At 36.4% G+C, this 17,842-nt stretch overlaps 1 protein-coding gene and 1 pseudogene across 1 annotated transcript in view; one reads left to right on the plus strand and one right to left on the minus strand.

The window, feature by feature from the left end:
• The window catches only part of LOC140847578 (regulator of nonsense transcripts 3B-like), a 372,804-nt pseudogene that overhangs the window by 283,478 nt on the left and 71,484 nt on the right, over positions 1–17,842 (minus strand).
• LOC140847566 (UDP-N-acetylglucosamine transferase subunit ALG13-like) overlaps positions 1–17,842 on the plus strand; it is a 70,620-nt gene that overhangs the window by 1,112 nt on the left and 51,666 nt on the right. Inside the window, 2 exon segments of the mRNA XM_073228271.1 lie at positions 602–764; positions 8,145–8,283. Coding sequence (XP_073084372.1) covers positions 602–764; positions 8,145–8,283 — 302 coding nt within the window.

Below are 17,842 nucleotides of genomic sequence, written 5' to 3' on the forward strand. Positions count from 1 at the left end.
CCGCCTCCGCCTCTCTGCCCAGTAACTTCGCCCCTTCTTCCTGAGGGCCGGGGCTGCTCTCGCCGGCTCCTCCGCTGGCTCGCCTTGGGCCGCGTGGTGGGCGCCGGCCGCCTCCGCGCGCTCCGCTGGGCCTGCCAGGCGCGTCGTCTCCGCTCCGGCCCGCCGTGCTGGAGCCGCGTCCGCGCCAGCCGCCTCAGGCGCCCTCGCGGCACGCGTTTTTGGGCTCGCGGTGACTCCTGAGCGCGCCTTCTCTTCAGGCGCATAGTTCGCGCAGCCCCATCCGGGAGGCCGAGCGGGCCAATTACCTTGTCTCCTCACTAGTTTTCGACACCCTTTTCAGAGTCTTTGCCTGATCTCATGCCCCTCGAGTGGCCAGTTCTTTCACGGCTTGGTTAACCAGGTCGCTTACGTCCATCCCGGCCAAGTGAGCTAACTTGCTGTGCCCAGTACAGGGAAAAGTCGTTTTGGAAAACTTGCTGAATTCGGACATTGTTTGACAGCCCGTGCTCTGGCCTGAACACCGACCGGAGGGTTCGTTGTTTGCTGTTTTCACAGTAGCCTGTTGAAAAAGCCCGCTTTTTTTTCTCTTTTCTCTGTTCAGATAATCAAGAGACCTGGTTACAACCGGCTTGTCCTGCAAATAGGTAGAGGGAAGGTGGTACCTGAGCCATTCAGTACCGAGTCATTTACTCTGGATGTTTACAGGTACAAGAATTCCTTGGAAGAAGACCTTGGGATAGCAGATCTTGTTATTAGTGGTGCAGGTGAAAGTGTTTTAGAATCTCAAAGAGTTCGGTTTTTGGTAGACAGTAACAAATCTGAACCTTTTGAGGCACAGTAAAATCGCTAGAGTAACTCACTGTAGCCCTTTTGAATGTAATGCTTGAATATAACAATTGAGAACTTTAGTGGAGAGAATTTATTTCTGGGTGATAGAAGCATGAGAAAAATTAAATCACCAACCCAACTTTAAGAAACCCTTAACACAGAGGGAAAAAATAATTTACTTGATGACACATGCAAAGAGTTGTCAAACTTGAAATTACTGTTTGGGCTTAAGCAGGAGTGTTCAGCCAGCCAGTTGGTTGGATTGGTCATGGAGAAATTAGCTTAGAAAGATTTTATGCATATTTGTTAAAATTGAGTGTGAAATGAATGCTTTCAAAAATGTTCTTTAACAATCACATACCGTGTAACTCATTGCTAGCTTTTTAGAGAACCATCCTGTTGTAGTTAGACTGCCAGTACCTTCAAAAGAACTGTTTTTGGGGAGGATTGTAATTTTGACTGCTGGAAAAGTGAGGGAGTAAGTTTCTTGGTTTTTAAAAAGCCTAGTTTGAAGAGAGGTCTTTCAGAATAGACATTACTACCAGATTTGGTGATTAGAAATGTATACGATAGTAATAGATTTTGGTATGGTTTTGCATGATTTGTGTATATAACTTGTTGAATTCTCCCAAACACTCCTATGAACTGTAGTGTCTGCATTTCACAGGAAGAAACTGAGACACAGAGGTTAAGTAACTTGTCTAGTTAGTAAATGCTAAACAGTCTGCTTTTAGAGTTTGTTTTAACTACTACCCTAGCATCTAAAGATTTTGCCTAGTCACTTATCAGTCTCTTTGCTCCCACTTAAAATAGCTAAATGACTTTAGATTTCAAAGTTGAATTAACCCAAGTATTGTACATATGAACATTAGTGGAGATTTTTTCTTGACTATTTTTAGGGTGTACCTCACAGGCAGAATCATAAACAGTGTTAAAAATTTTTCTTTATTGGTGTGTCTTCCTATTGAAGGCTTGCTTTTTCTACTTATGTTTGAATGAAAGTGCATTCAGTTTCATGTACAGTGTGGTGAACCTAAGTCTGATTTAGATTCAAGACTCATACTTCGGGCATAGTACTAGAGGGCAGGTGGCAAAGCACTCAGTCATGGGTCATCAGTGGCAAAGAACGTTTTCCAAGTAAGTTTTATAACACTTCATTAGAGAGCAACTGATGATTACATTTTTGTCATTTTAACGGTATATAATTAAAAGGCCTGGATTGTAGTGTTGCAACTAAGTTATATTTTTACTTTTTAAAAATTTTGTTATCATTAATCTACAATTACATGAAGAACATTATGTATACTAGGCTCTCCCCTACCCCAAGTCCCCCGCACAAACCCCCATTACAGTCACTGTCCATCAGCATAGTAACATGTTGTAGAATCACTACTTGTCTTCTCTGTGTTGCACAGCCCTCCCCTTTCCCCCAGCCCCCACATTATACATGCTAATCATAATACTGCCTTTCTTCTTCCCTGACCTTATTCCTCCCTAACCTCCCATTCTCCCCAGTCTCTTTCCCTTTGGTAACTGTTAGTCCATTCTTGGGTTCTGTGATTCTGCTGCTGTTTTGTTCGTTCATTTCTTCCTTTGTACTCATACTCCACAGATGAGTGAAATCATTTGGTACTTGTCTTTCTCTGCCTGGCTTATTTCACTGAGCATAATACCCTCTAGCTCCATCCATGTTGTTGCTATTGTAGGATTTGTTTTCTTCTTATGGCTGAATAGTATTCAGTTGTGTATATGTACCGTATCTTCTTTATAAATTCATCTACTGATGGACACTTAGGTTGCTTCCATTTCTTGGCTATTGTAACTAGTGCTGTGATAAACATAGGGGTGCATCTGTCTTTTTCAAACTGGAGTGCTGAATTCTTTGGGTAAATTCCTAGAAGTGGAATTCCTGGGTCAAATGGTAAGTCTGTTTTGAGCATTTTGAGGAGCCTCCATACTGCTTCCCACAATGGTTGAACTAATTTACATTCCCAGCAGTGTAGGACGATGGTTCCCCTTTCTCCACAACCTTGCTAGCATTTGTTGTTGTTTGTCTTTGAGTTGGTAGCCATCCTTACTGGTGTGAGGTGATATCTCATTGTGGTTTTAATTTGCATTTCTCTGATAAATAGGGATGTGGAGCATCTTTCCATGTGTCTGTTGTCCACATGAATTTCTTCTTTGAAGAACTGTCTGTTCAGCTCCTCTGCCCATTTTTTAATTGGATGAATTGCTTTTGTTTATTGAGGTGCATGAGCTCTGTATATATTTGGATATCAAGCCTTTATTGGACCTGTCATTTATGAATATATTCTCCCATACTGTAGGGTACCTTTTTGTTCTGTTGATGGTGTCCTTTGCTGTACAGAAGCTTTTCAGCTTCTGATAGTCCCACTTGTTCATTTTTGCATTTTGTCCCCTTTCCCGGGGAGATATGTTCATGAAGAAGTTGCTAATGTTTATCTCCAAGAGATTTTTGCCTATGTTTTTTTGTAAGTGTTGTATGGTTTCATACCTTACCTTCAGGTCTTTGATCCATTTTGAATTTACTTTTGTGTATGGGGTTAGACAGTGATCCAGTTTCATTCTCCTACATGTAGCTGTCCAGTTTTGCCAGCACCATCTGTTGAAGAGACTGTCATTTCCCCTTTGTATGTCCATGCCTCCTTTATCAAATATTAATTGACCATATATATTTGGGTTAATGTCTGGAGTCTCTAATATGTTCCACTGGTCTGTGGCTCTGTTCTTGTGCCAGTACCAAATTGTCTTGATTACTATGGCTTTGTAGTAGAGCTTGAAGTTGGAGAGTGAGATCCCCCCAACTTTATTCTTCTTTCTCAAGATTGCTTTGGGTATTCGGGGTCTTTGGTGGTTCCATATGAATTTTAGAACTGTTTGTTCCAGTTGGTTGAAGAATGTTTTTGGTAATTTGATAGGGATTGCATCAAATCTGTATACTGCTTTGGGCAGGATGGCCATTTTGACTATATTAATTATTCGTAGCCATGAGCATGTAATGAGTTTCCATGTGCTGGTGTCCACTGTAATTTCTCTTAAGAGGGTCTTATAGTTTTCACGGTATAGGTCTTTCACTTCTTTGGTTAGGTTTATTTCTAGGTATGTTATTCTTTTTGATGCAATTGTGAATGGAATTGTTTTTCTGATTTCTCATTCTGTTGGTTCATTGCCACAGATTTCTGCATGTTAACTTTGTATCCTGCAACTTTGCTCTATTCCAGTATCAGTTCTAGTAGTTTTGGAGTGGAGTCTTTAGGGATTTTTTAATGTACAATATCATATCATCTGCAAATAGTAACAGTTTAACTTCTTCTTTACCAATCTGGATTCCTTGTATTTCTTTGTTTTGTCAATTGCTGTGGCTGGGACCTCCAGTACTATGTTAAATAGCAGTGGGGAGAGTGGACATCCCTGTCTTGTCCCCGATCTCAGAGGAAAAGCTTTCAGCTTCTCGCTGTTCGGTATGATGTTGGCTGTGGGTTTATCATATATGGCCTTTATTAAGTTGAGGTACTTGCCCTGTACACCCATTTTGCTGACGGTTTTTATCATGAATGGATGTTGAATTTTGTCGAATGCTTTTTCACCATCTATGGAGATGATCATGTGTTTTTGTCTTTCTTTTTGTTTATGTAGTGGATGATGCTGATGGATTTTCAAATGTTGTACTATCCTCGTATCCCTGGGATGAATCCCACTTGGTCATGCTGTATGATCCTTTTGATATATTTCTGAATTTGGCTTGCTAATATTCTGTTGAGTATTTTTGCATCTGCATTCATCAGGGATATTGGTCTGTAATTTTTCTCTTTCGGTGGGTTCTTTGCCTGGTTTTGCTATTAGGGTGATGCTGGCTTTATAGAATGAGTTTGGGAGTGTTCTCTCCTCTTCTATTTTTTGGAAAACTTTAAGGAGAATGGGTATGATATCTTCTCTGTATATCTGATAAAATTCCGAGGTAAATATTTTATTTATTTCTTGGGTTTTTATTTCTTGGGTAGTTTTTTGATTACCACTTCAATTTCTTTGCTGGTAATTGGTTTGTTTAGATTTTGTGTTTCTTCCTTGTTCAGTCTGGAAGGTTGTATTTTTCCAGGATGTTGTCCATTTCTTCTAGGTTTTTCAGCTTGTTAGTGTATAGGTTTTCCTGACTCTACTATATTATTAGTAGTCTCTAATAATTCTTTGTGTTTCTGTTGGGTCCATCATGATGTTTCCTTTCTCATTTCTGATTCTGTTGATGTGTGTTGATTCTCTTTTTCTCTTAGTAAATCTAGGTAGAGGCTTATTTACTTTATTTTCTCAAGAGAACCAGGTCTTGTGTTCATTGATTTTTTTCTGTTCTTTTATTCTTCTCATTTTTGTTTATTTCTTCTCTGATCTTTATTATGTCCCTCCTTCTGCTGACTTTAGGTCTCATTTGTTCTTCTTTTTCCAAGTTTGATAATTGTGATGTTAGACTATTCATTTGGGTTTGTTCTTCCTTCTGTAAGTATGCCTTGATTGCTATATACTTTACTGTTTAGACAGCTCTCACTGCGTCCCACAGAAGTTGGGGCTTTGTGTTGTTGTTGTCATTTATTTCCATATATTGCTGGATCTCCATTTTAATTTGGTCATTGATCCACTGAGTGTTTAGAAGCATGTTGTTAAGCCTTCCATGTGTTTGTGAGCCTTTTTGCTTTCTTTGTACAAGTTATTTCTAGTTTTATAACTTTGTGGTCTGAAAAGTTGTTAGGTAGAATTTCAATTGTTTGTAATTTACTGAGGCGCTTTTTGTGGCTGAGTATGTGGTCTATTCTAGTGAATGTTCCATGTGCATGTGAGAAGAATGTGGATCCTGTTGCTTTTGGTTGTAGAGTTCTGTATATATCTATTAGGTCCATCTGTTCTAGTGTGTTGTTCAGTGCCTCTGTATCCTTACTACTTTTCTGTCTGGTGGATCTGTCCTTTGGAGTAAATGTTGTGTTGAAGTCTCCTAAAATGAATGCATTGCATTCTATTTCCTCCTTTAGTTCTGTTAGCATTTGTTTCACATATGCTGGTGCTCCTGTGTTGGGTGCATATATATTTGTGATGGTTATATCCTCTTGTTGGACTGAGCCCTTTATCATTATGTAATGTCCTTCTTTATCTCTTGTTACTTTCTTTATTTTGAAGTCTATTTTGTCTGATAGTAGTATTGCAACACCTGCTTTTTTCTCTGTTGTTTGCATGAAATATCTTTTTACATTCCTTGACTTTTAGTATGTGCATGTCTTTGGGTTTGAGGTGAGACCCAGCATGTAGATGGGTCTTCGTTTTTATCCATTCACTGACTCTATATCTTTTGATTGGTTCATTCAGCCCATTTACATTTAGGGTGGTTATTGATAGGAATGTACTTATTGCCATTTCAGGCTTTAGATTCATGTTTACCAAAGGTTCCAGGTTACTTTCCTTACTATCTAAGAGTCTAACTTAACTCACTTAGTGTGCTGTTACAAACACAATCTAAAGGTTCTTTTCTATTTCTCCTCCTTTTTCTTCCTCCTTCATTTTTTTATATATTATGTATAAAATTCTGTACTTTTTGTCTGTCCCTTGATTGAGTTTGGGGATAATCAGTTTAATTTTGCATTTGCCTTGCAATCAGCTGCTCCACACTCCCTTCCTTCGTTTGACTACCTCAGGTGACAGCTACCCAAGCCTAGGAACACTTGCATCTATAGCAGTCCCTCCATCATAGACTGCAGAGATGGTTTGTGGGAGGTAAACTCTCTCAGCTTTTCCTTATGTGGAAATTGTTTAATCCCTCTTCAAATTTAAATGATAATCCTGCTGGATAAAGTAATCTTGTTTCCAGGCCCTTCTGCTTCATGGCATTAAATACATCATGCCACTCCCTTATGGCCTGTACGGTTTCTACTGAGAAGTCTAATGTTAGTCTAATGGGCTTTCCTTTGTATGTGATCTTATTTCTGCATCTGACTGCTTTTAACAGTCTGTCCTTATCCTTGATCTTTCCCATTTTAATTACTATGTGTCTTGGTGTTGTCTTTCTTGGGTCCCTTGTGTTGGGAGATCTGTGGATTTCCATGGCCTGAGAGACCATCTCCTTCCCCAGATTGGGGAAGTTTTCAGTAGCTACTTCCTCAAAGATACTTTCTGTCCCTTTCTCTCTCTCTTCTTCTGGTAACCCTATAAGGCAAATATTGTTCTGCTTGAATTGGTCACACAGTTCTCTCAATATTCTTTCATTTTTAGAGATCCTTTTTTCTCTCTGTGCCTCAGCTTCTTTGTATACCTCTTCTCTAGTTTCTATTTCATTTATTGTCTTCTCCATTGTATCCAACCTGCTTTTAATACCCTCCATCGTTCTCTTCTACAGTTCGATCTCCAACCTGAATTCATTCCTGAGTTCTTGGATGTCTTTTTGTACCTCCATTAGAATGTTGGTAATTTTTATTTTGAACTCCCTTTCAGGAAGAGTCTTGTGGTCCATGTCATTTAAATCTTTCTTGGGAGTTGTATTAAAATTTTTACTCTGGGCAAGGTTCCTTTGGCGTTTTGTGATTGTATATGGGGCCCTCTAGTGCCCAGAAGGTGTATTCTGGATCTGCTCAGCCTCTGAAGCAATGTCGGGGTCGCAGGGGAGCGGTACCCGTGCCTTGGGGGAGGAAAGAGCTGTTCCCCGCTTCCCAGCTCCTGTGCCTGTCTCCACTGCCTGAGCCAGTGGGCCCGGCACACAGGTATAAGTTTTTGTCCCAGAGCAGCCGGATATGGATCCCTGCTTTCCACAAGTAGCCAGAATCCTATTCTCCCCAGGAACATTTGTGTGTATTAACTTTCCAACCCGGTAGTCATGCGAGTCTCATGAAAGCACCATGAAATGTAGGTTTGTACTCCCAGAGCAGATCTCTGGAGCTAGGTATTCAGCAGTCCCAAGCCTTCCACTCCCTCCCTTCTCCATTTGTCTTCCTCCCACCAGTGAGCTGGGGTGGGGGAAGGGTTCGGGTCCCGCAGAGCCACAGCTCTGGTGCTTTACCCTGTTCCGTGAGGTCTGCTCTTCTCTCCAGGTGTATGCAGTCTGATGCCGTCCTCTTTCCTGTTGCTCTCTCAGGATTAGTTGTGCCAATTAAATTTTCTCATTGTAGTCATTTTTAGGAGGAAGCCTCTGTCTCTCGCTCCGCCATCTTTAACCATCAGAATAGCTCTTCTTCAAGTTTTTTATCTTTTGAGTCCTAGCTGTAAAGCTTGGTGCAACACCTTAATTTTTTTACAACTGTCTTAACACATTTGATTTACTTTTGTAGGTGCAGGAAGTTGTTTGGAGACTCTTGAAAAAGGAAAGCCACTTGTAGTGGTTGTAAATGAAAAATTGATAAGCAATCATCAGCTGGAATTGACAAAGCAGTTCTACAGAGACGGACATCTCTTCTATTGTACGTGCAGGTATGCTAGAGACTGATGATTTTACTTATTTAATCTCTCCGTAGCTCTTGCCTACCTGTCTAACCTTTCTGTCTTTTTGACCTCCTACCTTTTCCCACTTCAACTGTGATTTTGTGTTGTATTTCTTTCAAGTATAATTTCATTGCATGTAAGTATGTGTGTGTGTTTTTGTGTGTGTGCCCATGTACGAATATTCATCTGAACATGGCAAGTCACAAGAATATAGTTTTTGAATTTGTTTAGATTTTCGTTATCCAAGGAATGCATTTGCTTATTAATTGAAGTTTTACCTTCAGTAAATGCACTGGAATCCCTAAATTAAGTTTTTACTCATTCATTATTTCAACTAAACCTAATAAGTGGCATCCATTACCTTAGGTGCTATGGATACAGGGGAAATACAAGAGAAAAAGTCCCTTCTTTCATGGTGCTTATGTTCTAGTTGTGGGAGTTAGTAAACAGTTCATAAATAAGCCATCAGGATAGTTTCACATGGTGAAATGTGTTATGAAGAAAGTGAGGCAGAATGATGGAATGGCTGTGGTGGGTGAAGACTAATTAGATAAATTCAGGGAAGCCATGATCTGGGTATGTAACATTTGAGGTGATACCTCAGTGACAAGGAAGAACTAGTAATGGGAAGCTCTAGAGGCAGGAGGAACAGCAGCAATTGCAAAAGGCCCTAAGTTAGGAATGAACATGGAGTTTGGTGCATTTGAGGAACAGGGAAATTTAGTGTGACAGAAGTATAGTGAACAAGGAAGAATGTAGTGTAAGATGAGACTGGGTGGGGACAGCTCGTGTAAGAGTTCTGATTTTATTCTGTTCAATACAGAAGCCGTTGGAATATTTTAAGCAAAGGCATTACTTTATGGTAAGGAGTATTATTTTCTAGAAATATATTAGAATTCTGCAAGAACTGATAACATCATGATAGAAGGATGAAGAAAATTGCTGTTTTTTTTCCTGACTAATGCTTCTTGAGACCATAGAAGCTTGATAAAGGGTCAGGTCAGTAATTTCCAATTGTTTGAGTTTAAAAGCTATACTAATTTAATGTTTTAAAAAGTAAAGACCTCAGTGAAGTATTACAAAATAGATAATTTTTAAGTTAAAATAAGATAAATGAATCTGAGAAGAAACTGGCTAGAACATATTGAGCTTTTCTTTTAATTTTATGTGTCTCTTAGGCAATTTAAAATAAAAATAAACACCTGTTTATCATTAAATATTTATTGCATGCCTGCTATCTGCCAGGCATTATTATGGGCACTTAGCATACATCAGTGAACAAAACAAGATTCCTATTCTCATGGAGTGGAGACAGATTTATTGATTGTTTCAAGAGCAGTTGTTGGTGTCCTATTCCCTATAATGATGGAGAAGAGGGAATTTCAGTGTGGTTTTATAATAATAGAAGCCATTCTAGAAAGCATTATGAGTCAGGGGAGAAACTAGTTAATCAAAATTATGTGGGCTTCAGATAATGGACATATCTGTCCCTGGGTAGTTTAGATTATTAGTGGTTAACAGGCATTTCTAAAGAGAATAAACTGTCACCTTCCTAATTGGTTTATGCAAATCAGTTTTTCCCAGTCACTTTTGATGTTTATTTTCATTCTAAATGTTGAATCAGCTTCAATTTTATGTTGGTACATTAAAAAAGAGAAAACATTGATTTCATAAACATATCCTATACTTTGGTTGAAGAGGAGGAAGCTATACAAGTCTCCATTTTATTCATTTTTTACAGTTTTTTAGAAATCTCTTCTTATATTAATTTCAAGAAAGTCATACACATTAATGCCATAAGAATCAGTAATTGGTTGTATTTTTATTTTAGGTATATCATTTATTTGCCCCCAAATCTGGGCTGGGTGGTTGTACGTCTATTCTGATTTAAGTGACTGGTTGAACTAAATTTCTGAATAGCTGTATGTTGTGATTTGGAACCTTATTACCAGTGTGCATGGTGGCTGTGCATTGCTTAATCGTATGTGTATTTATGTTAGAAAATCATTGTCAGAAAAAGTTTTTGCACAATCTTCATGCATGGTTTAGTCGTCTCCCCAGCTTATTGTTCTTATCTGGTAGCATTTATTCTGTTTTCATAAATTAATTTTACTTCCAATTACATATGCCCAGTCCTGAGAAGTGTTCCAAAGCCATGTGACCACATCTTCTATGAAATAACATTTCTGAAATATTTTAGTTGACATAAGAGAAAAGTATGTGTTGGATTGATATTGACATATAGTCTCTTCATACTGCTTTAATCTTGGTGTGTATATCTGTAGTATTAAAATACTTTTTCACGTGCAGTTTGAGAAGCATCACAGTGTGCTTGGAAGTTAGATTCAGTCATCAAGTGGGTAGCAGATGAATTATGGGATTTTCTCCCATGTTACCTAATATTTTTCTTCTATTGTTTTAGCACACTTCCTTGGTTATTACAGCCAACGGACTTATCAACACTGAAATATTTTCCTCCTTGCTTGCCAGAAAAATTTTCTGCATATTCGGATAAAGTTGTTGGATTACAAAATAAACACTTAAAACTCTGAACACTTTAAAAACACCCTCCAAATCCAGCATATGGAATATGGTTAAGTCAAATTAAATACATAATACATGTTTGCAGAATAATATAAATTAATAAGTTTCCTACATTTATATGATGTATAGAAAATTTTATGGTGTAAATATTAGCATTTGGGTCCAAATCCTAATTACAATTTAATAAATTGATTAGATTTTTTTCTCATCTTTTAGTAAAAGAAATATGTTTATAAGCATTCATAGGTTTTATCCTAGAATCCTAAGTGAATTTATAATCATGAAAAAATGAACAAAACTTAAAATCTTGGACAAGAACCTCAAAGATAGTTACTAGTTTGAATTTTAAAAATGAAATAGTAACAAACTTCTAAAAAAAAGAGCACCTTTAGCTTCTTAATCCAAGGAACCAATTTTTTTTAAAGAGACAAGCAAAAATGATGGATTGTGCTCTGAAATAAAAAGCTCAATAGTTACTAAAAGAAATGAACAAGAGTAAGTATCAAGTCATTTGATGTATTGTACTTGGAGAAACTCTTTTTATCCGGAAGGGTGAAGTGGATGTGTTTGTTCACTTTCCCCTAAAATAACAAATAGAAAGTGACAAAATAATCTTGCTTGATATCAAAGCTTTACTGGTTTGAGAAGAGTAAATCAGAAAAGACTTACGCCCATAGGACTTGATGTTATTTTTTAAGGCCCTCTCTTGCAGTGGTATTGAAACATTTATTGTAACATCAGAGAAATTCCTAATTTATGTACTTAGAAAATTAGTTGTCCAAATGTGTAAGTGATCTGATGTGTGTAATGCCTAAATACATCTTTTAGAGTTCACACAATTCAAGATAGACATATATTAAGGAATTCTGATGAACAGAGATTACTTTTAAGACCAAAAAGTAAACCAGATTAGCCATAAGTGTTCATAGTTTCCTGGTGGAAAGTTTAGGTATAATCCATTCATAAAAAAAGAGCATTCACTATGAAGACCTACTTTCCACTCTATTATCCCAAAATGTTGAATATTTTAAATATTTGACTGGGGATGCATTATGTGATGTTTTTGTAGATTTATTTTCCTGATTGTGTTTTACTTGAGCTAATGTTTATTAAAAATAAATTCTTAGTAATGGTAGAAGGTGGTGGCTAAGAAGTACTCTGGGTAGCAGGAGGAAGCCAACTTGGATTACAATTTTATTGAGAATAAGCTTAAAAGTGAGTAATTTGCATCTGTATGGGTAGGAATTCACAGCACCATAATCATAATTGTATAGTATTTCGATGTGCTCATGTTGTAGAAAAGGCCCTATTCAAATATATGGGGAGAATTTGACTTCTGGGCTTTTGAAGTGTTTCTCTAGTTTGAGAAAACCAATTGTGGCTTAAAATTTATGTTTACTCAATCTTTAATCATTTTATGTCATGAAGGACTAACCATAGAGAGACAGGAACAAGTGAAAGGGTTTACTTAAAACATCAGCTAAAAAGCAACATAGGGCGCCACAACCTTGGCTTCTCTCCTTCCCTAAGAATACATAACCCAGATTCAATTTTTTTGTTTAAAAGAAGCTTGAGTAATGGTGTAGACTGTGTATAATGACATCCCTCTGATTACATATTTGTGAGAATTATATCAGTTGTGGGGTTTAAAAATCAAAGGATATCTTCGCATCTATTTAATTTGGCGGGAATCCTCAAGATCGTCTAGTCCAATCTCATCATCTTCTCAGTTGAGAAAGAACGTCAGAGGTTATGGCTTGTCTAACAGCCTTTGGCAGAGTTGCCATTAGAAGCAGCTTCTCGACTCCTACTCCTGTGCTCTTTCTACCTTACCATAATATATGGTGAAGCTTTTTGTTTCTTTATGTTTGTTTAGTGTTTAGTTACTTTACTCTTCAGAGGAAACTTGTTCATTTCCAGAAGCTCTTCAGCTCTTTTCAGTTGTAATTGAACACTTTGCGTATTTAAGTTTCTGTTGGTGTATGACAACCTTACCTCAAAATTAGAATTCTGTGATTCCTGAGTGTTTGAAGTCTAGCAAGATGCTCTGAGTGGGATTGGTACTAGATTGAAAGAGTGAAGGCTTTAAGACAAATAACTAGATTTTTGGAGTTGGAAGAGAATTTTAAATATACCAAATGCAAACCACTCATTTAACATATAAGAAAAGAGGCAAAGATGAATTAATTGCCAACTTTACATGGCATTGGTCCTCATGAAAAAATTAATGATAATCAAAATTCTATTAGAAATAATTTGCTCAGTGGAGTGAAATCAGTTTGGTGTTATTACAAGACAGAGCCTTCAGGTTCTTGAAAGCAGTGCGTAAGTGGAGTGCACTTTATTTAATAGCAGCTTTCTGCTGCACATATTTCAAGTTCCAGGAATAAGAAATCAATAGAGAATGGTTAGTATTTTGAGAAATTTGCATCGTGGATAGGTTCAGAGGTGGAAAAGTAATAATAGAAAGTTGATGTTGGAGTAGATAAAAGATGATGTGAGGTTATAGGATGATGGGAAAGATTTTAGGTTACTGTGCTTACAATTTGGGATGAAATGTAAGAGCTGGTAGGATTTGGTGTTAGGTAAGAAAGAGTATATGAAAGTACTATCAGGTTTCTTAAATTTCAGGCACCTTAGAGCACTACCTTGTATGCCTTTAATGGCAAATAATGCAGACACACAGGGCAGTGTAAAAATATGTTAATTCTTATATTTTTAGTCTTAGAAACTCTTCCTCAGACTAAGTCATTAATGACTAGCGGTGATCTATGTAATTTTCTTGGCCCTTTATTATGGTATAATCATTTAATCCCACTGATTTGTTCACATGTAAAATTTGCAGAGATGACCAAAAATCTTTACACAGTCTCAGAAATGACATGTATTGGTGAATTATTAGAAATTAATTTTTGAGAACAATTTGGAATGAGTAGTCCTGATAGCTATGCAGTAATCAATTTTCTGCTGTACAATTAGTTGCATATTTCTGTGGGGGAGTAGGGAAAGAAAAATAATGCCTGTTGTGTGCTTAGAAATGTATCAGGTCCTATTCAGAGCACTTTAGACAAATGAGTTCATTTAATCTTTACAATAACCCTATGAAATAGTTACTATTATCTCATTTTACAAATGAGGAAAATGGGCTCAGATCATAATGTGAAAAAGGAGTTTCACGTTAAATGAACTGTCCAAAAGATGGCTTTGGAATTGTAATTGGAACACTGAATTATATTTCCACCATTTGTGGGGATAAGAAGAGAATATTCGAAATCCAAGAAATTTTGATTGTATGATAGCCACAGGTATTTAATATACTTCAGTTTTTACATTGCTATTTATAATCATAAAATTCATTTAGAGAAATTATCCCAGTAGGTTTACATAGTTGCAAGTTCTTTACTGTTTCTTTTGTTTGCTCTTTAAATATTTATGTTTTAGCTTCTATTTTTGTTCTTTAATGTAATTATTTTTCCTTGGTATTTTTATCACTTCCACAGCTTCTACTACTGATTGCCCTATCTATACTCCTCCATCCAGTTGCCTGTTGGTCTTGTTTGTCTGTTAACTCTCTAGGCACCTTAAACTTGATGTGCCCCAAACTAAAATCATATTTCTCCGTTTCATCCTTCTGAGATCCTTATCATCATTTAGTGGTAATAATGGTGTCACCATTTAGTCATTCCCCTATGCTTTAACTCTTAATCTTCAACCCTGTATTGGTCACCATGTATTTAGAGCTTTACTTCCTAAGTGTCTCACGCCCATTTATTTCCTTATTTAGTCTTTTAACAAAAATGCATAGTAAGACTTTACTTTTTGTATCACAGGACTCAAGACAGGATTCCTGCCCTGGAGGAATGCTCATACAGTGTAGTTGAGGATGAACTGTTTTACTCATTCTTGAAGCCTCTGCCTGAAACTCTTTAGGCTTTCCATAAACGATAAGTGTACTTTTGTAACTTAGTATTCTTTTTTCATTATCTTGCTTAGGAGTTGGTACTGGTTTTAGGAAATACTGTCATCACACACATACTCATTTCATACAGTCTTTGACTTGACTCCAAAGTATTATGTCTCTTGTTCAGGAGGAAGTTGTGACCCTCACATTGTATGGTGAGTTTGTAGCATCAAGCATTTATAGGAGTAGCATCTAAAATGTAGCAGTGCTTATCCTGTGTAATGTCTTAATGGTATTTAAGGGTCTGTCATAATGTTGCTTATTGGGGATATTTTGGTAAAATGTGATGTAAGTTAGTTTTATTAAAAGTAGTAGCTATAGTGTTTTCCAGTAAGAAAGGTTAAGGATAACTTTTGAATGACATTTAATTTTGTTCCCTGTTAGTTGGTAAATTCCTGAAATATTTTAGCACAATCTTAATATTGTATGGTCTTTTAATTCTTATAATTTTTGTAGGTGTTTAGACAAAAGGCGAGCAAATCTAGTTAGCTTCCAACAGGAATGTAGAATATATTCTTCTTGATTGATACTGATTCCTGTAAAATATTTTGAGATGTTTATATATTGTTATACACCATCTATTTTAATATTTTGGAAACTTTCAGATCTTTATTATCTTTATGAATTTTACCACAATCTGGTCAAAATTATTTATTATGATTAACATTGATTTTATTTTAATGGCTACAGTCCTATTCTTTAAGGCAGTAGTTCTTAAGCTTCCTTGGGTTGTGCAGCCCTTCAAAATATTTAAAACTATTGCTTTTCTCCCTACTGGCACATATACACATTTTGCAGTGAATGAAATTTCAGGGAGTTTAAAGATGCCTTGAGACCCTAAGTAAAGAATCCTTAGACTAAGGGCAACTTCAGTAACTTCATTCCTGATTGTAGGAGTCATAGGTCATTGCTTATTATAATTATTAGACTCCTTTATAATTAAATACTTTTGTTAAGTACACTTAATTTTAGTAATTCCCAGTTTTTAAAATAATATAGCAAATTATGAACTTTTCTCATCAAGTTTAACACATAACCAAACAACATGTTTTGAAACTAACCTTCATATTATTAACCCATTGTTTATAACCCCTAATGGCTTGTGTAGCACTGTTTCTAATTGGTAAAAGGAACCAAATGGAATTTAGTAATTAGTTTTAGCTTATTTGGTAAACCTGTACAGTGATTTAGTTATTAACTGCCCAGTGTGGTTCTAAAGTATTTTGTTTCCTGAGCTGGTAGTCACTGTTGGAGCTGTCTGTGAGAAGCCACATAGTGCATCTTTTTTACTGTTCATTTTCTCTTTTGTACAGAACGTACTGGTTGTTTCTCCACTGCCAGTAGGAAGTGGGTGGATAATAAGTGCATAGAATTTAGGAGTGAAAAACATTCCTAAATCCTTAGCCTAACTAATATTCTGGATCTTAATTTCCCCATTTGTGAATTAGTAAAACTAACTTCCTTCACTGGTGTTTTCTAAGATATAAAACCACTTATGTGGAAAGTTTGAAAATAAATGTCAAAATAAGACATTTTCTCTTGGTTAAGAGATTTTGTTTTAAGAAATAGGAATAGTCTTAGAGATAGTTCCCTAGAATTCACAGTAGACAGCCCTAAGTAATACAGAAAGCAAAGTCCTCATTGACACCAAATTTCATTGTTAAATTCATATTCTGTCTCTGGTTGGGGTTATAGAAAATTAAAGTTAATGGGTATTTCCAGCGCATCAAAAGAAAAGAATGGTCTGGTCTTTATTCTCTCTTTCCTCAGTGCCCTGTCTGTCTATAGAGTGATGAGACATTGCAAATAACATAAATCAAAAATGAAACCAAAACAAAAATCCTGAGTATTTCTGTGTAAATATGATATATTTTTAAACAAGTACCATTTTCCTTTTTTCTTATCTGTATTAGCATGCTTCAGGTGGAAGTGGGGAAGAGAAGAAAATGAAAGCAAGTAGTTCTTGGTAATGTTTCTTCTGTTTCATATATCTGAGAAGCATCACTGCTTTATTGGAAATCAATTCTTGCTTGTCTTCGTTGTCTTCATTAAACCTGAGGAGGAGGTTGAATAGGGCTGGGTGGCCATATTTTTTGTAGAACCATTGTGTTCCCTTACAAATAGTGCCTTACTAATTCTGTTTAAATGTCTACCATGAAAGAAAGTGATGGGTTCTGGTTGAGGGTGCTGTTAAAAAGTGTTTTTAAAGAACTTTACCATAATATTTTTCATTAATGAAAGACTTTAAAAATAAGTTATCTATAGAGTTTATGTATTCCCCAAATTGGCCCCATGTTTTTTGGTGCTAAAAATAATTAAAATAAATGGTTTAGTATTAGTTTCTAAAATACCGATTGTCTTTTCAGCAGGTTCTGCCACAAATTGTTATGTACATGTGTTTGTTATCTTTTTTTACCAGTTTTATTTATATACAATTGACATACAATTGACTTATACAATTGTATATGTTTAAGGTGTACAGAAAAATGGTTTAGTATATGTATATATTGCAAAAAGATTACCATAGTAAGTTTAGTTAATACCCATCACCACACAGTTACAAGTTTTGTTGTCTTTTTAAAAATCTAGGCCTATTTCTTTCATTTAGTAATGCAAGATTTATTATTCATTTTTGTGGCCAAGGTAACCCTACATATTTTGCTAGAATGTTAATTCCCCTGTAGCCTGTTTTCATGGTTAATGTGGATCATTAATTTGACCATCTAAATCTATTATCCATCATTGAATCACAGAGAATCAGAGTTCCTTAGACTTGAACGGGTGCTTAGAGATCATGCAGCCCATCTCCTTTATTTTGCAAATGAGGAAACTGACCCAGAGAGATTAAAGTGGCATAATCAAGTTCATAACACTCTTTTCATGGTACCATGATGCCTCTCAGAAACTAAAATAATTCAAGAGCATCATGTGCCATATACATTTACAACTATACTTTGTATATTATAAGTAATACATGCTTTAGAAATATTCCAAGCATATACCTCATTTGTTTGAAATATGAAGGGGTGTTCTGAGAGTTAA

This window comes from Manis javanica, chromosome Y (genome assembly GCF_040802235.1).
Source record: "Manis javanica isolate MJ-LG chromosome Y, MJ_LKY, whole genome shotgun sequence".
NCBI lineage: Eukaryota > Metazoa > Chordata > Mammalia > Pholidota > Manidae > Manis > Manis javanica.